The sequence below is a fragment of the Poromitra crassiceps genome (assembly GCF_964638095.1).
Source record: "Poromitra crassiceps genome assembly, chromosome: 14".
Taxonomy (NCBI): Eukaryota; Metazoa; Chordata; class Actinopteri; order Beryciformes; family Melamphaidae; genus Poromitra; species Poromitra crassiceps.
Genome location: NC_139633.1, coordinates 6366628 through 6379265, shown reverse-complemented (window position 1 = coordinate 6379265; position 12638 = coordinate 6366628). Strand labels below are relative to the sequence as shown.

At 44.4% G+C, this 12638-nt stretch overlaps 1 protein-coding gene across 1 annotated transcript in view; it reads right to left on the bottom strand.

The window, feature by feature from the left end:
* Positions 1-1554: 1554 nt before the first annotated feature.
* Positions 1555-12638, bottom strand: part of LOC310788785 (histone H2AX-like) — a gene marked incomplete at both ends in the record, with an annotated part of 45822 nt that continues 34738 nt past the window's right edge. Inside the window, 3 exons of the mRNA XM_083650359.1 lie at positions 1555-1559; positions 3866-3934; positions 4102-4168. Coding sequence (XP_083506485.1) covers positions 1555-1559; positions 3866-3934; positions 4102-4168 — 141 coding nt within the window. The remainder of the gene's footprint in view (positions 1560-3865; positions 3935-4101; positions 4169-12638) is intronic.

Sequence of the window (12638 nt, the reverse complement as noted above, 5' to 3'; positions counted from 1 at the left end):
TTTCTCCAGTTATGCCGTTGACAGCCTGTGGTTGTAGATATTTACGTCCTATATTAGGCTACTCACTAACGTTAGCATTAGCCATACAGAGGGTAACGTTACCATGGTAACCATAGCAAACAATCCGCCTCGCGTCTTCTTTCCTAATGGCAAAATTCACCTTGTTTTTAACTTTTCCGCGGTATGAACACCATGCACCGATAAATAATGCTGTTTCTTCTTTAAATATGAACAAAAACGCACATTACATGCCTGACTGCGGTGGTTGAAGGCGACAGACCTGAAGTGGGTCTGTTTACTTCCGCGGTCAACTGGGGCAGCCTGAAAGTAGCCAATGAGTGACATCCTCCTAAGTGAAGGCCCGCCTTGACGAGCGGCCTGACAGATTGCCATTTCCAATTGAGTTTTGTCAGTGATAGCCCACGAAGTGAACATGCAATACACGGGAGGCGCTGTTTTGCTGTTTTTCATTTTAATAGAGTACATTGCAAAGCATGTTCAGTCTTTGATAATGTAATGTCGAATGTCAAACATGTAATGTCAAATACAAATGCATTTTCATTTGAATTGTGACTTTTGCAGGGATGGAAAATTAGCCTGGATTTTTTGGATTGCATTTACATTTCCACATTTAAATTACAAGTTTGATATAGTCCATTGAAAAGCAGTATGACTAAATTAAAATGAAATGTCAAATACCATTTAAATTATCATTTGACATTTTCTACAAAAATGCATTTTAATTTGAATTGTGACTTAAATAATGCTTGCAGAGATGGAAAATTAGGCTGCATTTTTCGGATTGCATTTTCATTACCAAATTTAAATTACCATTTTAATATACCGGTAGTCCATTGTAGAGTGGGCTATGGACTTTGAAAATTAAATGTCAAACAGCTTGTCATTTTAATTCTTATATAGTCATAGAAAGCCCTTACAAGTATATGAAAATGAAAATTGGATTATTCCATTTTAATTTTTACTGAAATAACACACACGTGTTGAAAATGATAATGTTATTGAGGAATTACATTACCATTTTCAAGTTTAAATTATCATTTGAATTGAGTCAGCTATGGGCTTCCATACAGTGTCGACTAGTGGTTTTACTAGTCGACTAGTCTGTGAATGCCCTAATAGACACACACTAGAGCAGTGGTTCCCTAAACTGACACAAATTAGACCACTGAACCCCATTTGATAAGATTTTTACTTTTAGATAAGATGATGACCAAAATAGTCATACATTCTGTTAGAAGGATTATGAATGGAAATGACCCGTTTTGCTGGGGACCCCCTGGAACCCTGATAAGGACCTCTGGGGGTCCCCGGACCACACTTTGAGAACCACTGCACTAGAGCAAAACAAATCTCCGCCTTATACACAGAAGGGAATCAACTGGTACTGAAAATAGAACAGATAAAGAAAGATTTCTATTTAGAACAGATGTTCTATTCATTTGACAACAGTTACTTACTCGAAATTGTGGAAATCTGCAATTGCAGCCAGAGCTCCCATTAAATATGACGTCACTGCCACGTTGTGTGGCTGGCTCAATCTGTGAACAGAAATTAAATAGATCAGAGAACGTATTTATTTACTTTTATACAGCACAATGTATAGCACACTTTTGTTATGAAGAACATAGGGGAGAGAGAAGTGGATGAAAGTCCTACCATGCTGTGCGTCATACTTGATGTTGTTACAAACGTTAATGTTTACAACTTACCTGGCTGTTCGCCGATAATATCTGCGTATGGTGAGGGCTTCACGGTTCAACAGAATCAATCTGCGCCTTGTCCTGCTTTGTCTGGAGATTCGCATCCGCCGCCTCCAGTACATGAAAACATTGTTTTTCAGATGCAGCCGTGCGATCGTTTTCAAATTCAACACTTTCCCAATATTGAAAGAGACAAACAATGTAAAATGCAAAAAGCAGTAGGCTACCAAGAGCAAACGGCGTTGCTGTTCATTCTCCATTCTCCATCTAGGGACAAATATTGCAAACTAGCTCAGGCTATAAATGTCAGGATATACAGTATAACAAAGATTGTGAATGCTCTATGTTTATGTATCTGTCCCTATAGAAATAAACTTTTCAATCAATCGTTCAGTTCTGTTTACATCCCGGGCTTCCTTTCCGGGTGGAATTACGCTATACGCGTCTACTTCCGTCTGGTTGGCATGGATACATGACGCTCCACTCTGTAGAACGACGGCCTGGGCGCGGTGATAAAAAGCACATGTGAAACGAAGCCGCTCTAGTTGAAAATTGAAACATTGTATACTTTCCACTGCTGCGGCAGCGCCTGGCTCGACCCAAATATGTGTGAAAACGCCCTTAAAACTCAAATTAATAACTCATTAAGTCAAATCAACTCTCAATAACTGTCAAACTAGATGAATGATGAATAGTTTGACAGTTATTGAGAGTTGATTTGAGTTAATGAGTTATTAATTTGAGTTAGTGTGGACCAGTGATGTCACTGGTCCACAATTTAACACTCAATAACTGTCAAATTAAATGACAGACTTAAAAACCATTTACAGTTTTCTGATATACTACTGATGTTCTAATGATACAAAGCTGGTTGAAAATCGGCGGAGTGTTCCTTTAAGCTAAAATGTTGATATATTTACTTTCTACCAACGTCCATAGCGTCCGCCATTTTGGGAAAATACCACAAGCAACAGAGGATGCTATGAAGCCAAGCAGTAGCCTAATTGAATGTACAACCATTAATTTATTTGACTTAATCATTATTATATATTCTTACCGAAAGTTTGGTATTGTGAGGGCATCGTCTTTTCCTCAGATTCTCCTTCTCCACCGTGCAATTTGCTCCTCAAGAGAATCAAATCCCCTGTTGATCTTGCTGGATCACTCTTCAAACTGGAGTGTGATTTTGTGTGAAAGTTCACTGAATTGAGAGAGCTCTCAGCTCTCTTCTCCAGGGAAAGGTTTCCAGCCGCACCCCCTCATCCACCAGCCATTGTCCTGAGGTGTTACCTATTCAGTCAATAGCCCACCCCCCCATCCTGGACCAGGATTGCCATTAGTGTAAAAGCCTCCCACAGTCTAGGGCAGTGGTTCTCAAATGGGGGTCCGGGGACCCCCAGGGGTCCGTGGCACTTTGCCAGGGGGTCCGCAAAACATTTTAAGGAAAAAAGAAATATATATATTTTCTTTTTGCAAAAGTTTCATAGTTCAATGAAAATATTTTATGCTTAAATCTAAAATGGTTCATGGATTACATTCTAATCTAACAAACCTATCAATTTAAAAGTCGAGCACGTTACCGTGGAAACAATTAAGCTTAGCCCAAAATCACAAATCAGAATGACAGGGTCCCCAGTATATTTTCTATTTTGTAAGGGGTCCTTATCTGAAAAACATTTGAGAACCTCTGGTCTAGGGGGCTGGCGGGTCAACTGCCGACCTATTTGTGTTAAAATGTGGGATTTTTCTGTAATGGCTCCAAAGTGCTACAAAGACCTGCAAAGTGGAGCAATTTGCCGCTTTACAAAGTCCCGGAAAGTAGGTTTTTCATACAGTGGTAGAGTTGATTGTACAGTATTAGTGTGAGCTGAACTGATCATTTTGATTTGTATTAACGTGAATTGCAGTGCAGAAATCGGTACATTTGCTGCCATGTTTGTTGCCTGTGTTGCCTGTGTCCTCCTCAATTTGTAATGCCAAGTGGAAGATATCCGACCCTACAAAAAAGTCCCTGCGTGACGTGAACAGTTGGCAGCCCAGTCGACAGCTCGTATTTACAGTCACTTTGATATGCTATGAATGCGGCATGAGATCCTGATCATTCTCTGTGCTTGTCAAATAGCCAGAGAGCAGCCTCGCCATACCTGATGCTTTTCGCAGCTCCTTGACGGCATCCAGGAACTCTCGGTCGCCAGCTTTCTCCAGAGCATTGCCTGCAAACAGACCACAGCAGCAACAGGTAAGCAGGAGAGAACTAGATCTGCAATGGGTTTTCCTCAACTGATTCATTAATATCATATACATATGATTATTATGCCCCACTTACCCCTGGGGAGGGGCGGGTGCGGGGGGCAGAAATCCTCCACTTCCCACAATGCACTGGGCTCGTGGCCTTCTAAGTCCACGCCCAGCCCGCAGGCTTGGCCGGTGATTTTACGGGCGCTTAGCTGTCGTAAAAAAAACGATAATGGCAAGGGTTAAATGTGTAGTTATCTCGTGCATGGCGAAGAAGAGGAGAGAAGCAGAGGAAACGGGCAAAGCGCTTATTTCGCATTGTTTCCCAAAAGATCCAGAGCGCTGTAAAACACCACTACGGCTAACGAGTCCCAAACAGGCACGGGGCTACATTACAGCTAGCTTGGATCTGCGAGTTTGCAGTCGCCATTTCAAAGAGGAGGACTATGAACATTCTTTTCTAGCCATGGAGAAGACTGAGGGAAGACTGCTTGCAATAAAAATCTACAGCTCTATGTCGATAGCTGCAATGTACACGTTTTATTCATTTTGATTTCGTTTTAAAATGCTTGATTTTCAAGGTTATGGATATACTTGAATTTTAACAAACTCGAAAAGGGCTTGATTTGCAAGATAATCTGGTGTAACCCTTACAAATATATTTCTGGCTAAATTCTCTGTATGTGACTTCGTAGGATTTGCAGGGGTGCAAATAGTCCCTTTAGGTGACCGTCACCTTTCCAGCCTCCCCTCCCTACCTACATTTTCACTTTCCAAGACTTGGCATATATCATCAATTTCAATTTGTGAAATATAAAGTTATATATTTTTACATCACTTACCACAGCAAGTCAAGGATTTGAAATCATTCAAATATGTTTTCATTCAGATGTGAATTCCATTCATAAGTAACACAATGACAGAATGTAGGACTATTTTGGTCATGGGTTTCATACACTTTCTGTAATAAAACATCTAATGCAAAAATCTTATCAAAAGGGGGTCAGTGGTCTAATTTGGGTCAGTTTAGGGGTCCTTGACATGAAAAGTTTGAGAACCACTGTCTTAGAAAATGAAATATTTTGGGGATTGTAACATGCAGTAGGATTTCTATTACAAATTGATGTGTGATTTCTACTGGCATAAATGAAGACATTTTATAGGTTGGTGTGAAAATCAACAGCTCTGCATCCCATGTGTTTATACTTTGTTTTTACAACAGTAAAAAGTTCGTGTTTACTTTACTTTTACTTTATTGTCATTTAGCAGACGCTTTTATCCAAAGCGACGTACAACAGATAAAATACATCACACAATAAAACATAGCAGAACAATGAAAATAGATTAAAACAGACAATATGTGATCATGATAAAAAATATGCATAGATAAAAGATGATCAGGGGTGCAGATTATTACGGTGTATAAAACAATTCAGGAGACAAAGAGATGCAGTAGAGGGAGAGGTAGGAAAGTGGATAGTGAATAGATGTGTTTTTAGTTTTCTTTTAAATATGGGCAGAGATGTGGCCGTTCTAGCTGCGGGGGGGAGCTCATTCCACCACGTCGGGGCGAGATCTGAAAAAAGTCTTGGTCGAGAGCAACCTGTAGGCCCGTGCAGGGAGGGAGGGGCGAGACGTCCTGCACTAGTGGATGGGCGGAGGGAACGGTAGGAGGTTTGGAAACTGACCAGTGGCTGTAAATATGGGGGGGGCTGTTTGATGGACTGCTTTGTAGGCTAAAACCAGGGTCTTGAATTTGATACGAGCCAGAATGGGAAGCCAATGTAGATCGCGTAGGAGGGGGGTGACATGGGAAAATTTATTTTGATTGAAAACCAGACGGGCTGCAGCATTTTGAATGAGTTGAAGTGGTTGGATGGCAGAGGCAGGAAGACCGGCAAGCAGAACGTTACAGTAATCAAGCCGAGAAATGACAAGGGATTGAACCAGGAGTTGTGATGCTTCTATGGTGAGAAATGGACGGATTTTTCGGATATTGTAGAGGGCAAACCGGCAGGAACGTGCGGTGGCAGCAATTAAAGGGGAGAAGGAAAGGTGATTATCGAGTATGACTCCGAGGTTCTTGGCTGTTAGGGAGGGTGATACGATGGAGTTGTTGATGGTGATAGAGAGGTCGGTCAGAGGGGAGTCTTTGGCAGGGAGAAAGAGAAGTTCAGTTTTATCTAAGTTCAGTTTGAGGTGGTGAGCAGCCATCCAGGCCCCAATGTCTTTCAGACAGGCAGAGATGCGTGATTCAATTAGAGTGTCAGAGGGGGGGAGGAAAGGTAAAGTTGGGTGTCGTCAGCATAGGAGTGATAGGAGAAACCGTGGGATGAGATTACGTGACCAAGTGATTTCATGTAAAGGAAAAGGAAAGGATCTAGAACAGAGCCCTGGGGGACACCAGTGGAAAGATAGGAAGAGAACCAGGAAAGTGCAGTGCCGGTAACACCCAAGTCAGACAGAGTGGAAAGGAGAATATGATGGTTGATGGTGTCGAAAGCTTTGGTTAACACAGTAGTATTGATGCAGGTGCAGAATGAATACATGCCAGCAATAACTGCTCAAAGACCTCAAAGAATCTACTGCATCTAATGTAAATATCAACCTATTAGCTACAGCTTTTACAACGCCATACCGGCATGACTGATTAAAGTGGCAAATAACCAAACTACAAGCAACATATATTTGAAATTTTAATACAAGTTCTGACAATATGTAAAAACTATGTAAAATGAAAAATGGATGTCCAAAAAGCATAGTTCAAAGTTCAAAGAGTTGTTCTAATCGGGCTTGTCCAAGATGTAGCCTACAAAAAATGAAAAATGAATGCCCTTCTATGCCCTGCAACGTTCAGAGCGTACAGTCGTGTACAAGCTGTGCTCCGCTGCTATCGCTTGCCTGCTTTTGCTATCTCCCGGCCTGCGGCCTCTATCTACCAGCCTGCCTGGTGTGGATTTGGGACCCTGTGTTACCTAAGGGCATGTCGCCCTGTAAAGGATGTACTGGCCACCTTCAAAAAATTGCAATACTGGAAACTACCATCTATTGTTTGAAAGACACTGGGATTACCTCTACACAGCCTCAGAGCTCCCTTTCCAATGGATTCACAGAAGCTACGATGCCGAATGCTAACTTAGCGTTAGCTACTCCCTCATCGGGTAATGTACATGCATCTTCCATCACAGATACCACGAATGCTAACAGTCTGCTAGCTCCCCCATCCTTGGGTAAACTGCCCACTCATGTTCCCGAAAACATTGCCTCCCAAGCCTGTGCTATCTCGGTGAAACAAACTGATACTGTCCTCTGGAATGTCCAGGGAGCGAAGCCGAAAAGATTAGTGATCCCTGGACCCTCAGAGACTGCCTCTTATCACCCGGAAATTAGCTCAGCCACGGGCTGGCCTGCATTAGCTAGTATAGCCCCTGTTAGCACTAGCACTGATCAACCATGGATTGTTGTGAGAGGTGGAAAGAAGAGTTTTGCTCCTCCACCACTGATGTCCCTACAGCTGGTAAACAGATTTCAACCGCTATTGGGTAGCCCTGTATCGACTGCCGATATGGATATTGGACTGGCCCATCGGCTATCCGACAACCTAGGTAGCCCCAAAGCTAGGAGGCTATCAAGAGCTAGCAGGCCACAGCCTCAAAGGCTATCAAGAGCTAGCAGGCCGCAGCCCCCTATAACATCCTTGCTCATCGGAGCCTCGGATATTAAACACATTGGGATTAAAAACAATACCGCTACACTCTGTTTCCCTGATGAGATGATCTGTGACATAACAGAGAAAATTCCTGAAATCCTGTCTACTCACAGCTCCCTAAACAAGATTACCCTGCATATAGGAGCCAACGACATTCTGAAACAGCAATCAGAAACACTAAAACGTGACTTCCTGGACCTACTGAAGCTCCTAGCCTCACTCGATATTGAGGCATTTATCAGTGGCCCCCTGCCCCCCAATGGATACAAAGTCAATAAGTTCACCAGGTCCCTAAGCTTAAGCACGTGGCTTTCAACTGTCTGCCCTCAGTATAATGTGAATTATATTGACAACTTCAATCTCTTCTGGGATCGAAGCCATCTCTACAATCGTAATGGTCGACTCAACAGAGATGGCACAAGGCTGTTTACTGCCAATCTTATCTACAACATCAATCACCCAACATCTGATAACTCCACGGCCAGGAATGAGCCCCCTCCCGTCTCCACTATCTCCAACCCTCGCCGCGAGGTCACATTGCCAGTCGACACGTCTCATCAACAACAATCCCTGTTGCCACAACTCGAGGCCAGCCGAATAGACGAAATATCCTCTGCCATGCAGGCGATATCAGCCCATCCCCCCCCCCCTTCTTCGGAGCCTCTACTCCCCCCCGCCAACTCCCAGCTCATCAACAACCAACCATGACGTCCTTCCGGGATGAAGTGGAGGACGCTGCCCCCCCCCTCCTCCTCTCCTGCCCTCTGCTCTATCTTATCCCATTCCCCCCCCCCCCCTTCGCGGCCCCTACACCCCTCCGCGATCTCCCAGTTCATCAACTACCAACCATGACGTCTTCCTTACAGGAAGCGGAGGACGCTGCCCCCTCCCCCTCCTCTCCGCTTCCAGGATGAAGTGGAGGGCACTGCCCCCCCCTCCCCCTCGCCTCTTCTCTCCCCCCCCCCCCCCCCCTTCCGGGCCTCTACACCCCTCCGCGAACTCCCAGTTACATCTTCCTTCCAGGATGAAGCGGAGGACGCTGCCCTTTCCTCTACCTCTTTGCTCCTCCACCTCTCCCCACCCCCCTCCCCCATTCCATTCTCCAGCAGGATGAACGAACTGATAAGCTTTGGACTGTCTATGATCCCCCAGTCCCCCTGTCCATCTAAGCCCCCTCGTTCTACCCTCCCGACCCTGAACCTGGCCCCTCGACCGTCCCCTCCCTCACATGCCCTCCAGCCCTCTCCCATACTGCCATGCCCCACGCCCCCCCGACCTACCCCCGACCCACCACTCCTGACCCCGAACCTGGCCCCCCCACAGCCCCCTTCCTTACATCCCCCTCAACCTACCTGCTCCCCGCCCCCCCCACCCACCCTCTCTCTGCCATCCCCCACACCCCCTCGACCCACCCCCGACCCACCACTGCCAACCCCGAACCTGGCCCCCCGACCGTCCCCTCCCTCACATGCCCTCCAGCCCTCTGCAATACTGCCATGCCCCACGCCCCCCCGACCCAGCACTCCCGACCCCGAACCTGGCCCCCCCACAGTCCCCTCCCTCACATCCCCCTCAACCTACCTGCTCCCCGCCCCCCCCACCCACCCTCTCTCCGCCATCCCCCACACCCCCTCGACCCACCCCCGACAAGCCGACCCCGAGTCGGCAGAGTCGGCTGTGGTTGCAGTCCCCCAAGAGTCGACGCGCCCCACCCCCGTCCGTCCAAGACCCCCCCAATCTGCCCCCCCCCCTCTGTGGTCCAAATACCTTGCTGCTATTCTGAAATGCTCAACCACTGTGTTACTGCTGAATATCTATAGACCACCAAAATACTCAGCCAGCTTTCTCGTTGAATTTGCTGATCTACTATCCTTAATTTTCATGGAACATGACTGTATATCTATTGCTGGGGATTTCAATATTCATATTGATAACCCGACGGATAATTTTGCCAAAGAACTGAATATCTTACTTGATACTTTTGATCTGTCTCAACATGTTTCAGGGCCTACTCACAACCGAGGCCATACCCTGGATTTAGTTATTACTAGGGGCTTCAAGTCCTCTTCTGTGTCGACTATTGATGTTGCGTTGTCTGACCATCTTTGCATCTTCTTTGAAATGGAAATCTCCCCTGAGATCATTAATAGGTCACAAACCGTTAAAAGACGAGACATTAATGCAGGCACCAGCGCGCTGTTTATGGAGACATTTTCTTTATCTCCTCCCACATCAGCTTCTGTCAATGAGATTCTTGATAACTTCAATTCAACAATTCTGAATATTGATAGTGTGGCGCCTGTTAGGTTAAAATTGCTGTCTGGCAAAATTAAAGCACCCTGGCGAAATTCTGCATCCGTTAGATGCAAAAAGAAAGATTGCAGGAAAGCTGAGCGTAAATGGCGGAAAACTAATCTTCACATTCACTATGATATTTACAAAGAAAGCCTTCACTCCTACAACCTCGAACTGAAAAGGTCGAGACAATCGTTCTTCTCCGAGATAATTAACAAAAATGTGAACAATGCTCGCACTCTATTTGCCACAGTTGATAGACTGACTAATCCGCCTCTCTGTGTAGCACCTGAATTCCTCTCTACTGTCAAATGTAATGAGTTTGCTGCCTTTTTTACGGATAAAATTATTAATATCAGGCAGGCTATTAGTGGCTCCACACCAAGAAATGCTGTGACATCATCCTACCCGCAGATCCCTAGTTCGATAAATTTGTCCCAGTTCAGCGTTATCGACCACGACATCTTAGAGGAAACTGTGCAAGGCCTTAAATCATCTTCGTGCTGTCTCGATACCCTTCCAACAAGCTTTTTTAAAAGCGTTTATAACTGTCTGTCGTCGGACCTATTGCAAATAGTTAATAGATCCCTTGTGACCGGCACTTTTCCTGAGTCCCTGAAAACTGCAGTTATTAAACCCCTACTAAAAAAGCGTAGCCTTGATGCATCGGTAATCAGTAACTACAGACCAATATCTAATCTCCCCTTTATAGCCAAAATAATTGAAAAGGTTGTTTACCTACAACTCAATAGATTCCTAACCTCAAATGATCTCCTAGATAAACTCCAATCAGGCTTTCGCCCCCATCACAGCACTGAAACCGCGCTTACTAAAGTCATAAATGACTGAATGAACACAGACTCAGGCAAAAATTTGATTCTAGTGCTACTGGATCTTAGCGCTGCATTTGACACTGTTGACCACTCAATTTTATTGGACAGACTGGAAAACTGGGTTGGGCTATCGGGTACGGTCCTCCAGTGGTTCAAGTCCTATCTTCAAGACAGGAAGTACTTCGTCTCCATTGGCAATTACACATCTGACCTAACTAGGATGACTTGTGGGGTGCCTCAAGGATCCATTATGGGGCCCGTTCTCTTCAACCTTTATATGCTCCCTCTAGGCCTAATTATGCAAAAAAACAAAGTAGCCTATCATAACTATGCAGACGACACTCAGTTGTATATAACTCTTTCCTCAGCTGACTATGCCCCCATAGAATCATTGTGCCAGTGCATTGATCAAATAAATAACTGGATGTGCCAGAATTTCCTACAGCTAAACAAAGACAAAACTGAGGTGATCGTGTTTGGCCCCAAAGAACAAAGGCTTAAAATCACTGTACGCCTTGAGTCTCTATCCCTGAAGCCTAAGGATCAAGTCAAAAATCTTGGAGTTATTATTAATTCCGATCTCAACTTTAACTCCCACATTAAGTCAATTAGAAAATCTGCTTTTTATCATCTTAAAAATATAGCAAGAATTAGGGGATACATGTCCAGACAGGATCTAGAAAAACTAATTCACGCCTTCATTTATAGTAGGTTAGACTACTGCAATAGCCTTTTTTCTGGTCTCTCCAAAAAAAAACGTAGGCAACTTCAACTCATTCAGAATGCTGCTGCTAGAGTTCTAACGAAGACTAAGAAAGCTGATCATATCACTCCAGTTCTTAAGTCCTTACACTGGTTGCCAGTGTGTCAGAGAATAGATTTTAAAATACTGTTATTAGTCTATAAATCACTTAATGGCCTAGGCCCAAAATACATAGCTGAATTGCTCCCACGCTACGAACCGTCTAGAACTCTTAGGTCAACAGGGTCCAGCTTATTAACTGTCCCTAGGATCAAATCAAATCACGGGAAGGCTGCATTTACCCACTATGCTTCTGCTAGCTTGAACAAATTGCCTGAAGACCTCAGATCTGCCCCAACCTTACTTACTTTTAAAAATAGACTAAAGACTTTTATGTTTACCGTCGCTTTTAACTGCTGACAGCTACTATGCAAACCCAATGAGTCCTCTATAAGTTTTAGCTCTTTCTGCAACTGCTGCGCCTTATTGCACTTTTTATACTCTTTTTTTAAAGTTTTGTTGTGATGCTTTTAAATGTCCATTTTATTTCTTCTTTTCGTTTATTTTCCTGTCAACCATTTTATGTGAAGCACTTTGAATTGCCTCTGTGTATGAAATGTGCTATACAAATAAACCTGACTTGACTTGACTATGTCATGGATTGTTTGCTGGAAGGCATGGTATTGTCCAAGATGTAGCCTAAAAATGTATGCCTAGCTAATTCTAAGAGTTCAAATAGTTCTTCTATGTCATGGATTGTTTGCTGGAAGCCACGGTATTGTCCATCAGGTGAAGGGTACATGGAACGCCTGCACAACGTTAGGGTTGTGCTACAACCCGGGTTTTACGAGTGAGAACGAGAGCTCTCACTAGTGCCTACAACGCTGCGACGCAGCCCTATGGAAGACTGTCATTTTGCTCCAAAATTACTTTTCATTAAAACCGACCACCCACCCGTAGGTGGCGTGGTGCCCCCCTGGGGCTGACACGGATCCACGTGACTACGTCACGTCCTGTCAGCCCAGGGATAATCACTCTAATTACTTCCAGCCAGCTGAGATCCGACGCACCCCGTGACGCATCGACACAGCAAGGCTGGGTAG